This window comes from Austrofundulus limnaeus, unplaced genomic scaffold (assembly GCF_001266775.1).
Source record: "Austrofundulus limnaeus strain Quisiro unplaced genomic scaffold, Austrofundulus_limnaeus-1.0 Scaffold156, whole genome shotgun sequence".
In the NCBI taxonomy this organism is placed as follows: domain Eukaryota; kingdom Metazoa; phylum Chordata; class Actinopteri; order Cyprinodontiformes; family Rivulidae; genus Austrofundulus; species Austrofundulus limnaeus.
Window position 1 is genome coordinate 908,611 of NW_013952558.1, and position 20,660 is coordinate 929,270.

The window sequence follows — 20,660 nt, forward strand, 5'->3', positions numbered from 1 at the left end:
GTGTGTGTGTGTGTGTGTGTGTGTGTGTGTGTGTGTGTGTGTGTGTGTGTGTGTGTGTTCTCTCCAGCAGCACCCGCGGTCAGCTCATAGCAGAGCAGAGTGTAGCGACACACCAAAAACCTTTTGAGTAAAATAGTATTTAAGCACAATATTGGAAAATTAAGGATGGAGTTCTACAGGGATACGTTCTCGCCTAAAAACTTTGTAAAACTTAATTTTTTATGAAGGGAAAAGAAAAACTTGAAAATCTTGTCACAGCTTTATTTCCTGCTTCAGACAGCTTTCACCCACAATGCATCATGGGATTGGGTAGGTGAGGAACAATTTAAAAGCAGTTTTTAGTTACAGATACCCCTTTTTCAGATAAATTGGGGGTCTGGGGGGTGGAGGGCACTGATTGGTGGGCCTGTTGGATAGAGCTTCATCAGAGCTAAACAAAAGAAATCTGAAGCTTCTATGTTGAACAGTTTCTGAGTTACAAGCATTTTTGCATGTCCTGACACCCCCACTTTGAAAGGAGCCCCCTCCTCACATATGGGGTGTATCGTAAAACCGTTGGCTGGAGCAGTGTAGGTCAGACTCATCTACAGTCCTGTTAAATTTCATGATTGGTGCAGCCGTTTTTGTGCTACGGTTGACCAAAAATCACTGAATGAATGAATAAATAAATAAATAAATAAATAAATAAATAAATAAATAAATAAATAAATAAATATGACCCCTGCTTCGCGTGCCGGGGTCATAATAAGTTATAATCTTTACTTCACTCAGGATATATTCACATCTTAGACCTCAGCTGCTGGATCTTAGAATCATTTCAGCGTCACATTTTTTCCAGACTACGGTACATCCAGCTTTTATGTTGTTTATAACTTTTTAAAATGTATTATTTTTAGCTTGTTTTGATTTACTTCTTGTCAGCTCTGAGACTTTCCAACAGAATAACTGCTAATATTCCTGTCGGGTCTCACATTTTTTTCTTTTCTTTTGCAGAGCCTCCAGCAATTTTATGACTTTTATTGTTTGTACTTTTGTGAATTAATGCACTTTAAGAAGCTTTTAGCCCACTTACAGGAACGCGTCCTTTGTTCTCGCTGCCACCGACGACTTCTCAAAATATTTAGAAATGTGATTTCTTCCCACTTTTTTTTATTATTATAGTAAGATTTACGAATTTGTAACATTGTGTTGGATTCTTTTCCTGCAGTTCACGCTTCGAAGGAACCTGGTTGGTTAGAAGGGACTCTGGATGGTCGAACGGGACTGATACCAGAAAACTACGTGGAGCTTCTGTAGCCCAATCCAGACGAGGAGAACCCGTCTGGAAAACTCTGTTCCACCAAGCTGGACTTGACCCAGCCAGGTTTAACTGCACAAAAACTTCCCTGACTTTGTGACGATGAAACTGGACCAAACAGACAGAACGGAGGAACAAATAGTGGACTGAAGTGGAACCCCTGAATTGCACTGGGATTTTTAAAATGAGCTGTTTTTGGATTTCTGTGGATGTGTGTGTGTGTGTGTGTGTGTGTGTGTGTGTGTGTGTGTGTGTGNCTGTAGGTGTGTGTGTGTGTGTGTGTGTGTGTGTGTGTGTGTGTGTGTGTGTGTGTGTGTGTGTATAAAGTATCTGTTAATGGAGATGGGATCTTTGCCTAAAACCTGGGATTTTATTTGTCTGTTTCCTCTTTTTTTCTTTCTTTTTTTATCTGGACTGCCACTGCTTCAGCACTTCCTCTTTTCATTAGATGGCTAAAGACAGATTTTATTGCAGCCTTGATGACAGAGAACATGATGAACAGCAAACGGCCTTCGGCTGTAAAAACGTCAGTCCGCCTCCTCGTTGTTCGATTGCTAATCCTCTTGGGAAATCTGAGCCGTCAAGGCCGACCCGAAGGCTTCGGTGTGGCTGACCGAACCTTAAATGCATTTTTGAGCACGTGTAGCGCTGGTCGGGGTAATTCCCGGGGACAGGAGCCTCGGGGGCCGCAGGTGATGAGATCACCTCCACCGGTTTGCCGAAGGGTCAGCCCCCTCGGTTTATGATGCTCGCAGGACGCTCGTGAGGAAAATGTAAAAATGTTGGGATCCTCGAGCGGCTCGGCAGGTAACGTTTGAGAGCTGCGAGGCTGTTTGTGGAATGATGAGGCATGTTTGCACTTATTAACAGTCAGTTCACAGAATTCTAACAAACCAGGAAGTCATAAATATATATAAATATATAAAATATTTTAGATTATAAATCACCTGCTTCTTTTTCTCCCTGCTGTAACCAGAATGCAGATTCAGATTTTTTGCTACAAAAAATCTCAACAGCACAGATAAAGCTAAAAACTCAACGATCATCTTTTTTTTCTCCATAGAACTACAGACGATGCTAACAGTGTAATTATGAGGGAAGACATTTAGATTTACAGCCAAGGCTGCCGTACAATAATAAATGGAATGTTTTTATTGTTTTAATAGAAATGTGGTCAAAACCAAGGATTAACTCTTGTATAAAAGTTTGCTCTAAGGCTGAAGGGATTATTTCCAGAGTCAAAGCTGAGGTTTTGTTCTTTGACTCACTTGACAAATGTTTTAATTCCTCTTAAATTGTCTTCATTGACAGGAAACTTTAAAGCACACCAACGTTTAAAAAGAAAAGAAATATATCTGGTAGGACCCAAATGTGAAACGAGACTACTTTGTTCATATAAAAACTTATTTATAAGACTTTGTTTTTAAGGGCAAACAATCCTGGACTTCATCCTGTATTTTTTTTTCTTTTTTGAGGTGTTTTAATGATCTTGTAAATATATTCAAAGTGTTTGATGAGGTATAAATTTCTTTTCGCAAGTATGGATTTTATATTTTGTATTTTTAGCGTACTAACTTAATTCCTTCATTTCTTATTTGTTGCCAGAGTTTTATATCACTCCCTGTCTGTTCACAGCCTTAATTCTTGTTGCAGACGTTTTGGTGAAGGATTGAGCTGAATAAAGAGAAATCTTGGAACATCTGACTACTGAAGTGCATTTTTTAATCATTATTTTTGTATTATAAAATAKTGCAATCACAATATTGCTGCTATTCACAAACACGTTTGCAAGGTTTAGTTGAAACTATCCAAATGGAAATAATTCTCATTATCAGCATTAAGCTTAGCAGAGCTCTTGTTGCCACTCATCTAATCAATGCCTAATAAACTGTTATATAATWCTGTAGTACCAACAAAGAGTACTTTTTCAGCAAGAACCATCAATAGAGGTAAAGAACGCGAACATTGGGGTATTGACTAGAACATCTGAGGAAGAGATGTTTTAATCAATATCAGCCTTTGGTTCATGGTCTGACCTCTTCAAATGATTTGCTATAATCGTTGCCAGTTATTTCCCGAGGCTGTCCACATGCGTCACCTTGAAAGGTCATTTCAACTTGGTCATCAATATGGTAAGACTTTTTTTTTCAGACTCACAGAACTGTTTAATAATGGAAGACAGAGATCCTAGCTGTTCAACTCAGAAAAGGTGAGCTGGGTTTCTGAAATGTCTCYTGGTTTAATAACTGCCTCGGTTGAGCTGATCAGTCGAAAATGATGCTGATGTTGGAAATAGTTTTCATGTGTAGATGGCAGTGAAATAACTTGGGGGTTTCTTTTTTCTCCTTGCTTTAATTATGGAAAGCCACATGGTCACATGCTTTATTATATGGATTTAATTTAATGACATGTAACTTGCTATTTTTTTAAGGCTGTAGGCTCCTTTCTCCTTTTGGCAGTTTTCAAACTTTTGATCATATCAAGTTGGGTGCCTCTCTGCTCTGCTTTAGCCCTGCCTCAAAAGCAGATTATATATGGATTAGTAACCATGGCATGTGTAGAAATAGTCATTAAARATCCACTTCCGATGTTAATGGAGACACGATGCTTTTAAATCCTTCATTTTCACATTTAAATCAATCAGATGGGGTCGATATGAGTGGAATTGCATTGTCTTAGTATGAATTCCTCCTTATTGTAACTCCACAAGCCCCTCTTTCACCCCTTTTCTGAGGTATGTCTCAGATCAACTCGTTTTGATGCTGTCTCTTTACATCCAAACCTTCCAGAGCGGCCCATTCTAGTTTCATAGAGGTTTAAGACTACATAGCGGCACAAAAAGAGTTTTTTAAAATTAATTAAAAGATGTCAACAAGGGTAGACATGTCCATCCGGGGCCAGATGAAAACCAAATACTCCTTTTGCACATTACAACTCACACATGAAATGAAGGTTTTGATTGGATGGCGAAATGCCACCACGCTGTGTCAAAGAAGACGAGCACCAAAAAAAAGGACGTTAAAGTCTGCGAGAGCTATCACGTTTTCGAAAGATGTCCACGTTCAGATTGTTGGCGTTTGTGGCACCGCTGACGATAGCGTTTCTGCTGGCACTGTTGTCACATGCTAGCATGAAGCAACAGAACTATGGAGTGTTTGTTGCTCTGATTGAAAGTGGTGAAATCCTTCAGGCCTTCTGTGAAAGCCCAGGAGGGTAAGTTAGTTCTTCTTGTCTTGTTTTCATCAGACTTTTGACTCAAGGCTCAGAATCAAACGTTTGTGTCAGTGCCATATACTTTTCACACCAAAACTTGCTGAACATTAAACAGATTTGGTTTTTATTATTTATGRCTACACACTTTTTTTTTGTTCCACTCTCAGAGGAGTAAGAGGTTTTTCCCTTCTCTCCTGCCCTTCCTTATCTCCCCTGCTTTGCTGCTGGAGCCTTCTCTACATTTTCATCCGAAACCAGAAATTATGGATATTTTTATTTTTATGGATTTAGTTAGCTTGTCTCTTCATAAATTTTTGGAACAAAGTTTTTACTTCTTCCATGGGAGGACATGTCAAAGCTGGGACCTCTGTTCTTCTCTGTTCTGGATCTGGATTCTGATCACTGGATTCTACAGTTTGGCTTGGTGGTCTCTGGGTGTTTCTACAGAATGTCGGTGGCTATTCATTTCCTGGCTGACTGACCAATTTGATGGATGGCCGTACTATCAGCACTCGGACATGTGCCTTGAGCAAGCTGGACCCAGTCTGCAAGCAGTTCTGCTGAGGGTCGCGGGTCGGCTGTGGTCCTTGGACTTTCTGGCCAGATGGAATTGATCTTGGAGAAAGCTGATAGATCGGCTCGGCGGAATTGTCCACACCATTTGCCTGATTGGATTCGCCACCTTGTGATGCACCAGCAGACATTAAAGCAGATGGAAAATTGTTATCRTCTGCCTGACACATCTGTTCCCAAAACAACTGATTACAGAATCTGGCTCTCCTACAAGTGTCTCCTACAAACTCACTTACTCCTCTGGCTAATAAATGTGCTCTGTGCAGAGTTTATTTTTATAAACACCATAGTGTGTCACACTGTTGATATTATATGATTTTCCCCTCTCATCTTCCCTTGTGTGGTTTTTTGTTTTTCTGTTAAAGGTATTGCAACTGTTTGTTGCATGACCGGTTTCACATGTTCCCCCATGTTTGCCTTGTATGTCTTCTTGAATGGGTGTTTCTTAACTGCCCCCTCCCCCTTTCCCTGAATGTACAGCACCATGTGAATTTATTTCTGTGAAAGGCGCTATATAAATAAAACTTTACTTACTTACAGTACTTACTTACACTTTACTGTTTTCTGTTGGAGTGAAGTCGGTGAAGCACATTGAGCCATAGCTTTTTTCTTGTAGCAGCTTTGCTTGACTTTCCTAGAGGGTTTTGGTAAAAGGAGCAACTTCTCCTTTTCTTTTACTCAATCACGTTTCCTTGAACAATTATATACAAGTCACTTTTYCCCATTGCTATTGTTGGAAGGAATGTAAACACTCGACTCGTATAGCGAATGAGCCCCTTTCTGGCGAATGCCAGAAAACCGCATGGGCATGTGTTATGACCAAAATGTGCAAGGTCTTTTGTAGTTGGCAAACCCAGACCTTATTTAGAAGTTCCGTTGCAAATTCTGTGACGTAATAGTTATGAAAACGTCATCGAAAATTGAGAAAAAGGAAGAGGCTGAAAAATATGACCCAAACAGAATATAAAGATATCTACACAGCACCGGTAGAAACAAAAAAAAAAAAGATTTTGTATATATGTCCCCTTTAAGACCCACTGAACTAAGGTGACTCACACAGGCAAGCAGGTCATAAAATACTCTTTTTGCCACAGAGACAGAGGCAATCTTATCTTTCACACAAAAAAAGTTTTAAACTTGAGTAATAAATCCACTGTAGCTGAATGTTGAAAAACAGGAAACTTTATTGTGTAAGATGTTTGAACTAAAGAGAAATCTGTTCTTCCACATTTCCGCCTTGAACCAGCGATGACAGGAACATCAGCCGACACGATGCAAAACCCAATGTCAAAGAACAACACAGAACCTAATTCAACATTTAATCAAATAGGGAGAAATATTGACACTGAATACAGAAGGGAAAATATAAACCACTGTTTTGTTTTCGTTTGATTTTTTTTTCATATATATCTTTTTACATTGGATTACATCTACAGAACTGAAATATGAACAAAACAGACTTCAGTGAAAGCCTTAGCTATGCATATCAGTGAATCATGATCCGCCCTTAGTCTAAAGATAACTGCATGTGTTTTTATTTTTATCTTTTTATACAAAATAGACTGTGACAACCAATGTGAGGGTAGTGCAATTTTATCAGGCTCTGGAAAATTTCACACAGAAATTCAGATTTTTTTAAATTTTTTTTAGTTATGTTCTTTTTTTTTCTTTCTAAGTGACCAGTAAAATCCCTACGGTAAAATAATGAGATCCAAAGCCAAGACCTTTACAAAAGACGTTTGAAATAAAACCAGAAGTGCTAAAAAGTAAGCTGTGGGTGCTACACAAAATGTAACATCATTTTTTTTCTCCCTCTCTCTCTTCTGCTTTGGTCACTTTTGTATAGCGCAAAATATTTAAAAAAAAAAAAGCAAAAAAGTAAATATTAAAAACAACTCCTCCAGTCACACTGACTCACCCTGCTCCCTAATTTTCTTATCTCGTAAAAAAAGAAGAAAAAAAAACAGAGCGTTCATGTAGAATTTCCACAGACTCGTAGAATTAACATTTACTTCACAAGACAAACATGTTTAACACTTCCTAATGTATTTAACACATCTACCTTTATCAAACACAAACCAACAAACAGGAAAAAAATATTCTCGACTCATTTAATGTACAAAAATGATTAGTCATATTAAAGAGGTTCAATGATGTATTTAAAATCACAGAAAATATCTTTTCTTTACAATAGATCAATCTCCAAAAACACTGATATTCGTCTTTTTTCCTGATTTGAAATCTTAAATCTATGGCTCTCTGTCTCCCTTTTGCAAGGCCTTTAGTCGAAACGTGTAGAAGAAAATGTGTGAGTACTGAGATAAATGTAAAAAATATTTTGTTATAACAGACACAACATTTTTTTTTTTTTTACATTGCACCGGATATGCCAGCATCACTATATACATCTATAGGTGTTGATAGAATGAGCAGGGGATGTGGTTCACATCTGCACGTTAAAGCTGGTTTTCAGAAGCACCACCACCTGAAAACAAATGTAATACTGTATGCAAGTCATCCGAAAACAAACAAACAAACAAACAAACAAACAAACCCTTCCTCAGAATAATCTCTGATGTCAGTGGCGTCGAGGATGAATTAAGAGGCTAAAGCTAAAAGTCGGAGCTGTACATCGAACGACCCTCGTTTAAGTTGAGCAAAACTGGCTAATTAATAAAAAACTAAACGGGATGCCTCGTAGGTGAGTAGCTGCTTGTATGAAGGTCTATAAGATACTGGTCTCCATGAAAACCTGCTACCTGTTTGTTAACTGGTTGCTGAAATTTCGACGGAGTAAACGGGTGAAAAACGTGTAAAAGGTTGACAGTTTAGGTGGAGGAGCCCAACTCTGAGGACACAATGAGGGAGGAGGTGGTTGGCTTTTTGTTAGACTTTGGCCGTCACATGAGCTGGTATGAACACTTTTTCACAAAATAAACGTAGCAAATGCTGACCAAGATCTCTTTTTTCTTTTTCTCATTTTCTTAAATATAATTTTAGAAATTACATCTCATCTATCATCATATAAAAAGCAGATAAAAATGTATATATATTTATATATAAATTTAATTATACACTAAGTTGTAATCAGGTGGTTTTAAGCTGGTGTGACACTAATGATTGAGCACCCTGAAGCCAAAGTTACAAACCAAAACTCTTTCATATACGTATCTCCAGGAAGGAAAAATAGATTTTTATTTAAGGATTTTTGGCACCAGTGGGACACGGGGTAAGTGATGTCATCACTTCTAGCCTGAGCTATAAAATCACAAATTACGTGGACAAAACTGCAGCGTTTTTCCAACAATACTTCAAGTTAGGTGCGCTGTAAAATGGAGCTGGTTCTATTTTGACAATTAAAAGGATAAGAAACATGGTACATATGACTCCGATACCCCTGCTGGGTTCCCACATACAAAAAAAAAATGGACGTTTATGTTCGAGGTGCGGTGAGGATGGAACAGGAAATCTGGCTTTTTGAGTGGAGCTCCTGAAAACTACATTCATACATTTAACTATGTGAAACAATTTKCTCAACAATAAGCAGCTGGCAGTGAAAGAACAGGTACAAGTAAGGTTTGTTTCAATGATTATGGCTGTTGTCGAACGTAGACACCCTGGATATTTAACTCTTAGGAGGCAATTTTCAAAATCCACTTCAGTTTTAAAACCCGACTCAATCGGAGGAGTTGACTTAGCTTAGCAATTACAAATTATAAAACTTAGAAACTTCTGCAGAGGGGTTCTGTAGAAATATCTTACAAGTTGTAGAAAACTTTTGGGAAAAAAAAGTCAAGAGAAAAAGTTTGATTTAAACCTGATTGGTAGGCGGAGCCAAAACCAAACTGCTGTCATTTTATAACAACTATCATCTCAAATATTCCCATATGAACATTTTTTTTATGTCCTGATGCATCTCAACAGTCTATCTTAAGAAGATAAAAAAAAATTGAATAGCTCCTCGTTTTTATTTATTTTTTATTAGGTCAATTTGTCTCGAGAACAGACGAAACCTAAAAGAACCTAAACAGTCTTTTGGATTAGAGACTAAATGTTTTTTTTTACAAAGCTTTACATCACTGTAAATTTTTTGTCACATGGTAATTCCGACAAATCAATGGCAATAATGGCAAATAGCCTTGAAAAGTCAAACTAACAATGGTGTAAATTTTTTAGAAATACGTCTCGCGTGAACCGCTATTCATTTGATTTAGTTTTAGCCTTGCCGTTAGCTCATCAGGTGAGAATCAACCTGTTTCTCCAAATTGAGGAGAAACAAAACTCCACTGTAAAAGATATGATCATTTCGCCCCATATTTGTCAGATTTTTTTTATTATTTAATTAATTATTATTATTATTTTTTTACCAAATTCAACATTTCGAAACTTGAAAATGATGCGAAGTTTTCAAACAGTTCTTAAATTTTCTAATTCACACCACAGGGTGACTTTGCTCCGGGAACATCTGTCAATCAGAACGGAGAGAGAACAATAAAAACACCTAAAGGTCTGTTTGAAAACAAAACAGAACACTAGTATGGAAAAAAAAGACAGAGATAATATCATTGGATTCAAATGCAGAAAGAGTTTGAAGAGGATGGCTATGAAGAGCTTAAAAACTAAAAGGCACTAATTTTCCCTCAGATACATCCTGTGTAAACATGTGGCTGAACAAATGTGTGTCTGATGAGAGTGGGACGTCTGCGTGTGGATCTGCAGTACATACATGAAMAATATTCCTTTAGCTGGACGAGTAAATTCATCTTTTCTGTCCTCAAGTCCAGAGGAAAAGTAACCTCCTTTCTTGCAACTTTTTTTGTGTGTTTTTCTTCCTCCTCTTCATCACAAAGAGCATTGTGGAAAAGCCCGGGATGCCAAACCATCTTTTTTTTCCGTTCATTTTCTTTTTTTTACATTCGCTGCGTGGTGAAGCCGTGCAGGTGAGCGGATGGACACAAGGCTTGAGCTGATAATCGTCAGGAGCTGCAAAGTGTAAGAGTCGCGTTGCATCGGGGAAACAGTGTTTGCATTGCACGAAACTCCGGAGGCAAAAAAAAGGGGGGACATCTTTAGAATCTTTAAATATGTCTAAGGTCTGAGCCATGGTCGAGGGAGTGACAAAAGTTGATTTCCCAAGAAACATTCAGAGGCAAAATTCTTCTCGGTTAGCTGGGAGGATGGGCTACAGGTCAGTGGTTTGGTGTCCCACAATGAACTGGAACTGGTTTGAGACCAATAGTATTTTGCTTGGAGATGAATGGCCCAGTGCTGGAGGGGTGAGGCAGAACTCCCAAAGAAGGGGGTTAAAAAAATGACCAAAGTGATGATGGTTGGYGGAATAAGGAAGTGTTTATGGAGGGGGTCTGCAGAGGTCCAGGTATAGGGTTGGATTTAAGGCATTGATTCACAGTTTAAGGCAGTCATTTCTGATGAAAAAGCAGAGGCTTGACGCTCCCATCTTTGAATTTTGGTATCTGGTTGGTGATGATCTCCGCCAGCATCTCTGGGAATTCCACACTCAGGGTTTTATTCACAAAGGTGTGGAAGCAGATTTGCAGGAGACCCTCGACCATCTGAAAACGAGACAGCAAGAGTTGTTCCGTAAAGACTTGATTGTCAAAGCAGTGAAACTGCAGCTGCCTGCAGTGTGAACGTAACCTGTGTGTGTGTGTGTTCTCTGACCTCCTGCATGGAGTCCAGTAGCTTAGTTAGCTGGTAGAAACGCTGCCAGTTCTGGCTCGTGTTCTCCTCTCTCTTCACGATGGCTTTTCCCAGCTCCTTGATGTACGTCATCCTGATCTCGTCGAAAATCGCCTGGCTCTTCAGGCCCTCTTTTGGTACTACAAATACAAAAATATTTGAACAAGTGTTTAGTTATAAACTTAGTTATAAACTTTATTCATTTAATTCCATAAAACAAAATTCTATGTACAATAAAAAATAAAATACAAATAAAATGGAATGAAAAGTGGCCGAGAGAAGAAAAAAATTTATATCTGCCCCTTTTTTTTTCTCAAATATAGATTCAAACTATGAGGATTTTCAGTTAAAACAAAACAAAACATTGAAAYTTTCTAGAACAACAAAGTGAATGTCTTAATATTAAAAAATATTTTTTAACAGTCCAGTCTTTATCATTTTCTTAAATATGCATATTGATGTGGCACTTTTAACATTGTTTTCTAAATTATTCCATAGTCTCACTGTTTGAATTGAGGTGCATCGTTCTGTCAAACATGTTCCAAATTTAGGTTTCATGAACATCTCTATTCCCTTAAGATTATAACAGCTTTCTCTCTTTGTAAAATTAATCTGAACATTTAAAGGTAATGCATTTCGGTGTGCTTTATACATAACTAACAAAATATTATAATCTATCAAAACATAGAATTTCATTAATTTCAGTTTACAAAATAATATATTAGAAGGATAAAGATAATTTTTTCGAGTGATAACTCTTATAGCCCTTTTTTTGCAAAATAAAAACAGGATGTGTAATTGTCTTACATGCTTTTCCCCATACCTCAACACAATAAACCAAGTGTGGAACAATTAATGTATTATATAACATATACAGAGCTTTATCAATGAACAAGTCCCTTACTTTGTAAAGCAATAGGTTTAGCTAGTTTTATTCTTAGATAATTTATATCTAGAACTGCATGAGAGTAGTAGACTTCAGTTGTTACAACAAAAACCTGATGTTTAAAGGAGACCTATTATGCAAAATTCACTTTTTAAAGGTTTTTTACTCAACTTTGGGTATGTAAAAAAAACAGTCCTAGGACCAAAGAAATGCACCCAGGGGCATATTTASTGTAAGTAAATTTAATTTTAATGTATATTAAGGACAAGTTTTATACTTCTGTCATTTTGTGATGTCACAAGMCGTACGACAACCCACCAGAACCTGCGTTCAGCCCCTTATCTAGCAACCCCCGGGTGAGACTCCACCTCCTCAGTATAAAAAGCCACCACCGTGTTGTTTTATAATACGCAGCTCATTTCACAACAAGCCTCCAATAGGGCAATGGGTAGAGTGTTGGACCAGAGAGTGGGAGACCAGGGTTTGAAACTGGCACTGACACAATTTAATTATTTTGTTTATTTTTGTTAGTTATGAACACGTTTTCTCATGTACCACTATTGTTTAGCTTATTAAAGCCTTGTTAAAGCCTATTTGTTCGAGTTTCTGAGGTATTTTGACCGCTGCTGCTCCCTGYTCTGGTAACAGCATGCAGAGTGAGYGCAGAGCAGAGGAGGGGGAGAAAAAAAAAGAAGTTGGGACCACGACTCTGCCTCTGGGGCTGTGTCCAAAACGACAGGCCGGGTCCTCCGGAGGACCCAGACTCCCCGGTCTCGGCGGGCCGGGTCCTTGGTAGACCAGGAAGACCGGAAAAAAAGAGGCTGTGGATTTGGACGGTCTAGCCTCCTCTCCTTACCCCAGCGTACGTCTTGTCACCTAGCAACTGTGACGACGCTAGACAAGCAAACTTAAATCAAAACTAGAAAAATTATCAATACATTAGCATTATTAATATCACAAAACTATGAAATTAACTTAAAGGTATCATTTGAAGAACTAATTGACCCCGCTGTAGGTTCATGTTTATTTCGCGTTTTTTATGACGAAAAAATAATATTTAAAAACATGTCCATACAAATGATAAAAGTATTAGAATTACAACCGCTAATTTTTTTTTAAATTTTTAAATCACCATATTTTTATTTAAAATGTATTCTTTTCTCTCGCTTCGTCCGCCATTACTAGCATAAAAAAATCTCCGGTCGGGCCGCAATGCATTATGGGATATGCTGGGCCGGGAAGGATCCATCGGACCTGTCCTTCGATTCGGGGAAAAAGAAGGACGTATTTGTCGGACGCATCGGAGGAGTCTTCCGTTTTGGACGTCCTTCGTCGCGGCGCTGTGACGTATGCGGCCGACGAATTCGACCTTCGGAGGACCCAGCCTGCTGTTTTGGACACAGCGTGGGTCTCATATGGTTGTACAACGGAGCTTCTGCTATTATTAGCCATGCTAACGTAAACGCTGGCTTTGGAGGGCGGAGTTAATGTCAACAGATTTTTGGAGGGCGTTACCAACAGAGCTCATTAACATAAACAGCTCTTCTGAACAGAAGTCAAAGCAGGCAGAACTAGAAAATGGGAAATTTTATTATCTGAGAATTATTTTGTGCATTAAATTGAATGAACATGGTCTGGATAGCACACAGACATACCTTAAAATTTTTTAGGACCCATAATTGGTCTCCTTTAAGACAAGATATTGTTAAACCATTTTGCTTCTCAAACCCCCAATTGGATGGTTGTGTAAAATGTAAAGAAAAACAGAGTAAACCAAATGTTTAAACTAAGAAGCTGTACCACCCTTTGGAATAAGTAGTCATTTTAAAATTTTATTGCAACAACTRAAAACGTTGAGACAGGAGCAACAACAGGCTGTAAAAAATAAGTGGCATGAATAAGAAACAGCTGCAGGAGCATTCTGCACCTAATTATGTTAATTGGCGACAGGTCAGAAGGAGGACTGGGTAGAAAGAAGCTGAAATACACGGGGTTATATTTGGTTGTTGATTTGTCGTTTTTCCACATTAAATGAAATTGGCTGGAGATGCGCTAGTTGAGGAATAAAAGATGATAGTGTCGTCAAGAAAGAAACAACACAAAGAAGCGAGCAGGGATCAGAGTCTCAGGTTAAATTTGTTCATCTTTCCTCGGTGCCATGAAATGTGGACTCATTTTCCATTTAAAACTGTAAAAATGGTGGAAACTATAGACCTGCTGTTGAGTTAAACCATATGTCTGAAAGTTCTGGTTGTGCAAAACACCATAATTCAACTCTAGGAGACAAACTGTTGAGCTTCAGACAGAGCTGGAAAGACTGAAATCTGGGAAAATAAAAAGCTTTAATGATCAAATATTAACAGAGAACAGGAGCACAGCAGACAAAGACAAACACATTCAACCCAGAGCTCTCTTATTTCTTGAGAAAAAAATCTTTTGTTTCTTGTCAATGCAAATGTAAATATGTGAACTTCTTGTCAGTCTGCTGYATGGCACAGAGCCCACTGTGTTACAGAGATTATGCAAAAGGCCATGACACTGTAATATTTACATAATCACTTCTAGGAGCCACGGTGCTCTCAGGACTTTTTGTGTTTGCAAGATTTATTTTCCAAACAGTTTGCTTCTAGCTCTCCACACAGAATCGTTTTATATCTTACAACTAAATCCTGCTCCTTTTCAGCATCTGAGCAATTATAAAAAATGCTTCAACGGAGGTCTTTTTGTGAACCATTTTAAACCCTGAAGATTTAAGATACTATGAATTGAACAAGATCAATAATTAGTTGGTTTCACGTGACGTCATAATGAAGAGAGTGAAATCCAGATGGAGGACAGGAAGTGAAGTAGTGGGAGATCTGCTGTCTAAAAATAAATGAATGCCCGTGTTTTGTGTCATTTATGGCTGCTCCAGTGGTTTTAACTGAGAAAAGGGGCTATTGGGCTATTGTGGTTGGGAGGAGCAATCTGCTAATGCTGGTGTCTGCAGCGACCACTTTGTGAGAGGTATGTTAGCTAGCCAACTTGTTTTTGTGGCTGTTCATATATCATTAAGTTGTTGTAAAATTCACATTTACTTAGTGATAATTAAGTTACCAATACGAAGTAGTGGCATAACTAGCATAGACACTATGTTGTTTAGATTTGGTCCAACAAGATTCCATCAATGGCTGAGCGACAAGCTAAAAAGTCCAAAGTGTGGCTCTATTTTTTTGGGGAAAAAAAGAAAAAAAAAGAACAAAAAAAAAGAAATGTAGAAAGTGCATGCTGTCTAAAGTGTAACAAAAGCTTGCGAGGGTGGAAACAAGCGTAATCTATCAAAACACATCACCAAAGTACACCACGTACATGGAAAAATAGCACGTTTGACTCAACAACCAGCGTTACACAAGGTATGTATGCTAACACTACACACGTGGAACTAAAGTTCATCAAACAGTAGTGCAGGAAATTTTAATAAGATGAGAAAACAACAACATGAACTGTAAAATATAAGAGGCTTAAAGTTCTGCCACCATTTTGAATATTATGGTAAAAACCCCAACATGCAGTTAATACAATGCTAATTAAAATTTCATGTATGAATAATTAAGTGGCTTTTCAAAGTATCTGTTGTGTGTTCTAAATGTTGTAAAATAAAAGCATTGCATATTAGTTGTTTGTTTTGTATTTTATTCCCATTGAAAAACATCAATGTACTGAGCTCGTGAGGGGACACAGGAGATTTTTTTCTCTTTTGCATTCCCACGCAATAGTATTGTGTTTCCTTGCAATCCCTTTTACGTTCCCTCGCAAAAGTGTTTTATTACTGTTGTGCCTGCCGGTTTACTAACAAATTCACATCTTCACCATAAGCAAGTTAGCCTACTGCTTTGATTCAGCTTCAGAATAGATAAATCACACATCCACGCATGGAAGCAAGTCATATGCTGATATTTATCAATGTCAATTTCATGAACTTGTGGCGACACATCCTGTTTTGGTAACTGGATATTTCAAAATAAAAGTCTGATTTAACTCAGTTCATATACAAAAACGTTTGTGTGGGAACGCAAAACAATTTTGCGAGGGAATGTAAACATTTGCAAGGTAACGCAAAAAGTTTTGCAAGGTAACGCAAAAGTAATGCGAGGTAACGCAAAAGTAATGCGAGGTAACGCAAAAGTAATGCGAGGTAACGCAAAAGTAATGCGAGGTAACGCAAAAGTATTGTGAGGTAATGAAAAGATATTGCGAGGTATCGCAAAGGTTTTGTGAGTTAACACAAAAGTATTGTGGGTAATGCAAAGAAATTGCGAGGTAACGCAAAATTATTGTGAGATAATGCAAAGATATTGCAAGGTAATGCAAAAGTTTTGCGAGGTAACGCAACAGTATTGTGAGGTGATGCAAAGATATTGCGAGATAACGCAAACGTATTGTGAGGTAATGAAAAGATATYGCGAGGTAATGCAAAAATATTGTGAGGTAATGAAAAGATATTGCAAGGTAACGCTAAAGTTTTGTGAGATAATGCAAAGATATTGCGAGGTAACACAAAAGTATTGTGAGGTAATGCAAAGATATTGCGAGGTAATGCAAAAGTTTTGTGAGGTAACGCAACAGTATTGTGAGGTGATGCAAAGATAATGCGACATAACGCAAAAGTATTGTGAGGTAACGCAAAAGTATTGTGAGGTAATGAAAAGATATTGCGAGGTAACGCAAAAGTTTTGCAAGGTAACATACAAGTATTGTGGGTAATGCAAAGATATTGCGAGGTAACACAAAAGTATTGTGAGGTAATGCAAAGATATTGCGAGGTAATGCAAAAGTTTCGCAAGGTAACGCAACAGTATTGTGAGRTGATGCAAAGATATTGCGAGGTAACGCAAAAGTAATGTGAGGTAATGAAAAGATATTGCGAGGTAACGCAAAAGTTTTGCGAGGTAACGCAAAAGTATTGTGGGTAATGCAAAGATATTGCAAGGTAACGCAAAAGTTTTGCGATGTAACGCAACAGTATTGTGAGGTTATGCAAAGACATTGTGAGGTAACGCAAAAGTATTGTGAGGTAATGAAAAGATATTGCGAGGTAACGCCAAAGTTTTGCAAGGTAACGCAAAAGTTTTGCGATGTAACGCAACAGTATTGTGAGGTGATGCAAAGATATTGCGACAAAACGCAAAAGTATTGTGAGATAATGCAAAGATATTGCGAGATAACGCAAAAGTTTTGCGAGGTAATGCAAAGATATTGCGAGGTAACGCAAAAGTATTGTGAGATAATGCAAAGATATTGCGAGGTAACGCAAAAGTATTGTGAGGTAATGCAAAGATATTGCGAGGTAACGCAAAAGTTTTGCATGGTAATGCAAAAGAGAAAGAAATCCCCCCATGTCCCATCGCGGGCTCCGTATCAGTGAGGGTACTGTTAAAATACAGGATTAATAAGCAACACTGATAAGAGTTGTTGTTTCAATAAATCAATTAATTTAATGGTATTAATTAATAAATTAATGGTACTTATCCCGCTCCATTTTAAATTGCATGTCTTCAAAACCACATGACTGAAACCCAGCTATTGACAGCATGGTGGATTAGTGGTTAGCACACTGGCCTCACGGCAAGAAGACCACCAGTTTGATCCCGTTTGGACCTGGAGTCTTTCTGTGTGGGGGGTGGGTTTTCTCCACAGTCCAGAAACCTGCATGTTGGACTGAAAAGAGATCTGCGATTTCATTGAGATTTGCTTTGTTAAATAAAGGTTAATACATTAAAAAATATACAAATAAACACTAAATGTCTCATAGGTGGCTTCGGTTTTGTCAAAAGTTGGTGAGAAATGTTCGAACCAGCTCAAACCCGGGTGGTCCTGACCTGATTGTTTTTCCACCACCACCGGGAGCGGACGGAAATAGCTCTCAGGTACAAAAATGCAACCAGTGTTTAGTATGGAAATGTAATTTCCTCTGCATGATGAACAAAATCCTCTCTAAATACATCCTTTTTTTTYCTACCCATCATGGAGAATAAGGTAGAAAGTTTATTAAGTAAACTTTTTGTGTTGACTGATGTCTGTTGGCCCAATTAAAGTTAAAATATTAGTTTTTATCATTATTTTTGGCAAAAAAGCAACAAAAACAAGCGTTGCTGACCATTTTTTGTATTTTTTTTCCAGGCATAATTGAAAGCCTTTCTTTAATTTGAACAATTTGAAGAGCAAATCAAATCCATTCAGAGTAAATTAGGAATAAATGAATGAATCCTTACAGGATCCAATTTTAGCCAGAAAAAAAAGAAGAYTTTCTTGTGATGAGTTTGTTCATGTGCTCTTATTTGAGCAATTTGAGATGATCAAATAAGCTGAACAGTAATTTATCCTGCAAGAAGAAACAAAATGGTTCTAATTGAACTCCTCTTTGGCCTGGTGTGTTCTTTCCGTTACTGACAGGAAATTGAGTTTTGGTCGGTTATTTTCAACTTATTGTGTACAAAAACGAGACGGACACAAGCTCCCTGAAACACGRAAAGGAAAGAGTGAGAAAAGATGGGTGGATAGATAAAAGGTGAACAGACTCTACTTCCATTTTCAAGACAGCACTTGGAAAATACAAATATAAAATATATTTTTCAAGACAGCCCAGGGATAAAGAACACATAATTAAAGCTGCACTAAGTGTTTTTATACAAAATTTTACACAAATATTGTTTAGGACGAGCAGAAAGCCTGTGACAGAATTTGAAAAACATACTCAAAGCTGACGAGGTTTTATTTTGATCATTCTGCTTTCTTGAGGAAAAAAAAACACATTGAGCTTTAAAACAACAACCACCAATGAAAAATGCACTTTCAAACAGAAATTTTTGCCAGAAGCTGCAACAAAAACACAGTAAGACCACAAACACTATTTGTTGTATTTAACTGATTTAGAAAGGAAATATAGTGTCAACTAAAAATATTTTTAATTACTAAAAAATGAATGTGTCCAGGTCACAAGAAATTCATTTTTYGAATTAAAATCTAAATACTGCATCTATAGTACATGTGTTAAACTAAAGCCCTGTGGGCCAGATCCGGCCCTTCTCACTATTTTATTGGTCCCACCAAAAATGTCAAGGTTTTTGAGTTGGCTCTATAATTAGTGACAGATTGTGTCTGTATCGCTTCTGGTTTCGCTTAAAAATATTGTGCGTACTTGGTACAGACGTCTTATGAGAGTTAGCCAGCTTAGAAGCTTGTGCTGGGCGGTATACAGTTTTGTACTGAAAACCGGTTTTTATTTTTGTTTTATGACTGTTCTGAATACCGGTGTGAATAGCCTGAACACCTGTGGAACGTTTCGTCGCGGCCGCCAGTGAACTGTTTCCCGGAGGACACGTTTCCTCGCAGCATCGCTAAGCGCATTAGCATGCTAACATTATTGTTGGAACCACAGGCGGCGGGTGGTGTGTTTCAGCCACTTATATGATCTGACGTAAAAAAAAGCATCCCGTTTTTATCATCGCTGAATAATAAACAACTCTTCAGTGACGTGCACAGTTAGATTTAACACGCTACGTTATAATGATGACTTTAGCGTGTTTCTATTGTGAAAAGCCCGGGGGGAAGTAGTTTTGTAGTGTAGCAAAGTTGACTGGTGTGCAAAGTGAGTCATCTTTTTAAGTTTTATTAACACGTAACGCTAGACCAGATAATGATTTTTCTCAACCCCTCATGATCGGACCTAAATGCATGATTACTGTCTGCAACCAGGCAAAGAAGAAAAGATGTACAAGGAGGAGGGAAACAGTGATACAGAGGTACAGTAAAAGAAAAAAGTCAATAAGCAAAGTTTGTAGGCCTACATTTTATTATCAGCTGAGCTGTGAGGAATAAAAMTACCGTCAAATACCATGAAACCCATGTAATTGTTGAAAATACCTTGATATAAAATTTAGGTCATACCGCCCAGCTCTAGTAGAAGCCAAAAAAAACCCAAACTTTTTTCTGTCTTTTATTGTTATGTGGAAAAAGTAAACATATGGAGGTGATTTAAAGTCAAATAAAGTCAAAATATGTTTTTTATATGTATTTTTTGGTCTTATTTCAAAGTCAAAGAAACAAACTGAAAGTCACAAAGTTTAAATTAAATCAGATTAATTTGATTTTATGTTCTGTAACCGTTGTGTCCTTGGGCAAGACACTTCATCCACTTTGCCTACTGATGGTGGTCAGAGGGTCCGGTGGCGCCGGTGCATGGCAGCCCCGCTTCTGTCTGTSTGCCCCAGGACAGCTGTGGCTACAATGTAGCTTACCATCATCAGTGTGTGAATGTGTGTGTGAATGGGTGAAAGCCTGAAGTGTAAAGTGCCTCGGGGTCCATGTGGACTTGATAAGGAGGTTCAAGCCATGTACCAAAGATAAAGAGAAATCAACCCACCATTTATATTTTTCATGATTTTAAAAACAAAAAAAAAATGTTTTCTTACCTGTGCTGAGCAGTAGGAGCACCTTCATGCACAGATACTCCTCATAAGAGACCTGCAGTCTGACGAACTCGTTGCAGATCTTCAGCATCTGCTTGCACTGGTCATCCATTAGAGGCAGATTCATGCGCTCTCTGAGGAAACGAGAAAAGAAACGTGATACATGGAGAACAAGTGGCACAAACACAAGTCAGAAGATGTGCATTCGCTACAACATGGAGCWTTTTTCACTGAGTCTGTAATTCAGATCTCATTAGGTTCCTCGTGAGAAGAAACTGACTGTAAATCCAGTCATGTTGAATTTTTACAACACCCTTCAAGATGCCTCTGCAGAAACCAACTCATGCCAACGAGTATGATTCATGCAGCTAAACTTTATTTCTTTTTCCGTCCATGAACAGTTTAAGCCTTCATGGAAAGTTACTCCTCACAGTAGTGAGTTTTTTTAATTAATTAATTTCTTTATTTATTTACTCATTTATTTACTTACTTACTTACTTATTTACTTACTTATTTACTTACTTACTTATTTACTTATTTATTT

General features: G+C 37.9%; 2 protein-coding genes across 3 annotated transcripts in view; one reads left to right on the forward strand and one right to left on the reverse strand.

Moving 5' to 3' along the window:
- LOC106523433 (rho GTPase-activating protein 26) overlaps window positions 1-1,547 on the forward strand; it is a 92,341-nt gene extending 90,794 nt beyond the window's left edge. The window contains exon 24 of the mRNA XM_014016847.1: window positions 1,208-1,547. Within this exon, the coding sequence (XP_013872301.1) occupies window positions 1,208-1,296 (89 nt within the window). The 3' untranslated portion in view covers window positions 1,297-1,547. The remainder of the gene's footprint in view (window positions 1-1,207) is intronic.
- A 4,696-nt stretch (window positions 1,548-6,243) lies between these two features.
- The window catches only part of LOC106523434 (glucocorticoid receptor), a 77,800-nt gene continuing 63,383 nt past the window's right edge, over window positions 6,244-20,660 (reverse strand). For both annotated transcript variants that reach the window (XM_014016850.1, XM_014016849.1), the window contains 3 exons: window positions 20,120-20,250; window positions 10,766-10,923; window positions 6,244-10,656 (listed from right to left, as the gene is read on the reverse strand). In XM_014016850.1, the coding sequence (XP_013872304.1) occupies window positions 10,504-10,656; window positions 10,766-10,923; window positions 20,120-20,250 (442 nt within the window). In that variant the 3' untranslated portion in view covers window positions 6,244-10,503. The remainder of the gene's footprint in view (window positions 10,657-10,765; window positions 10,924-20,119; window positions 20,251-20,660) is intronic.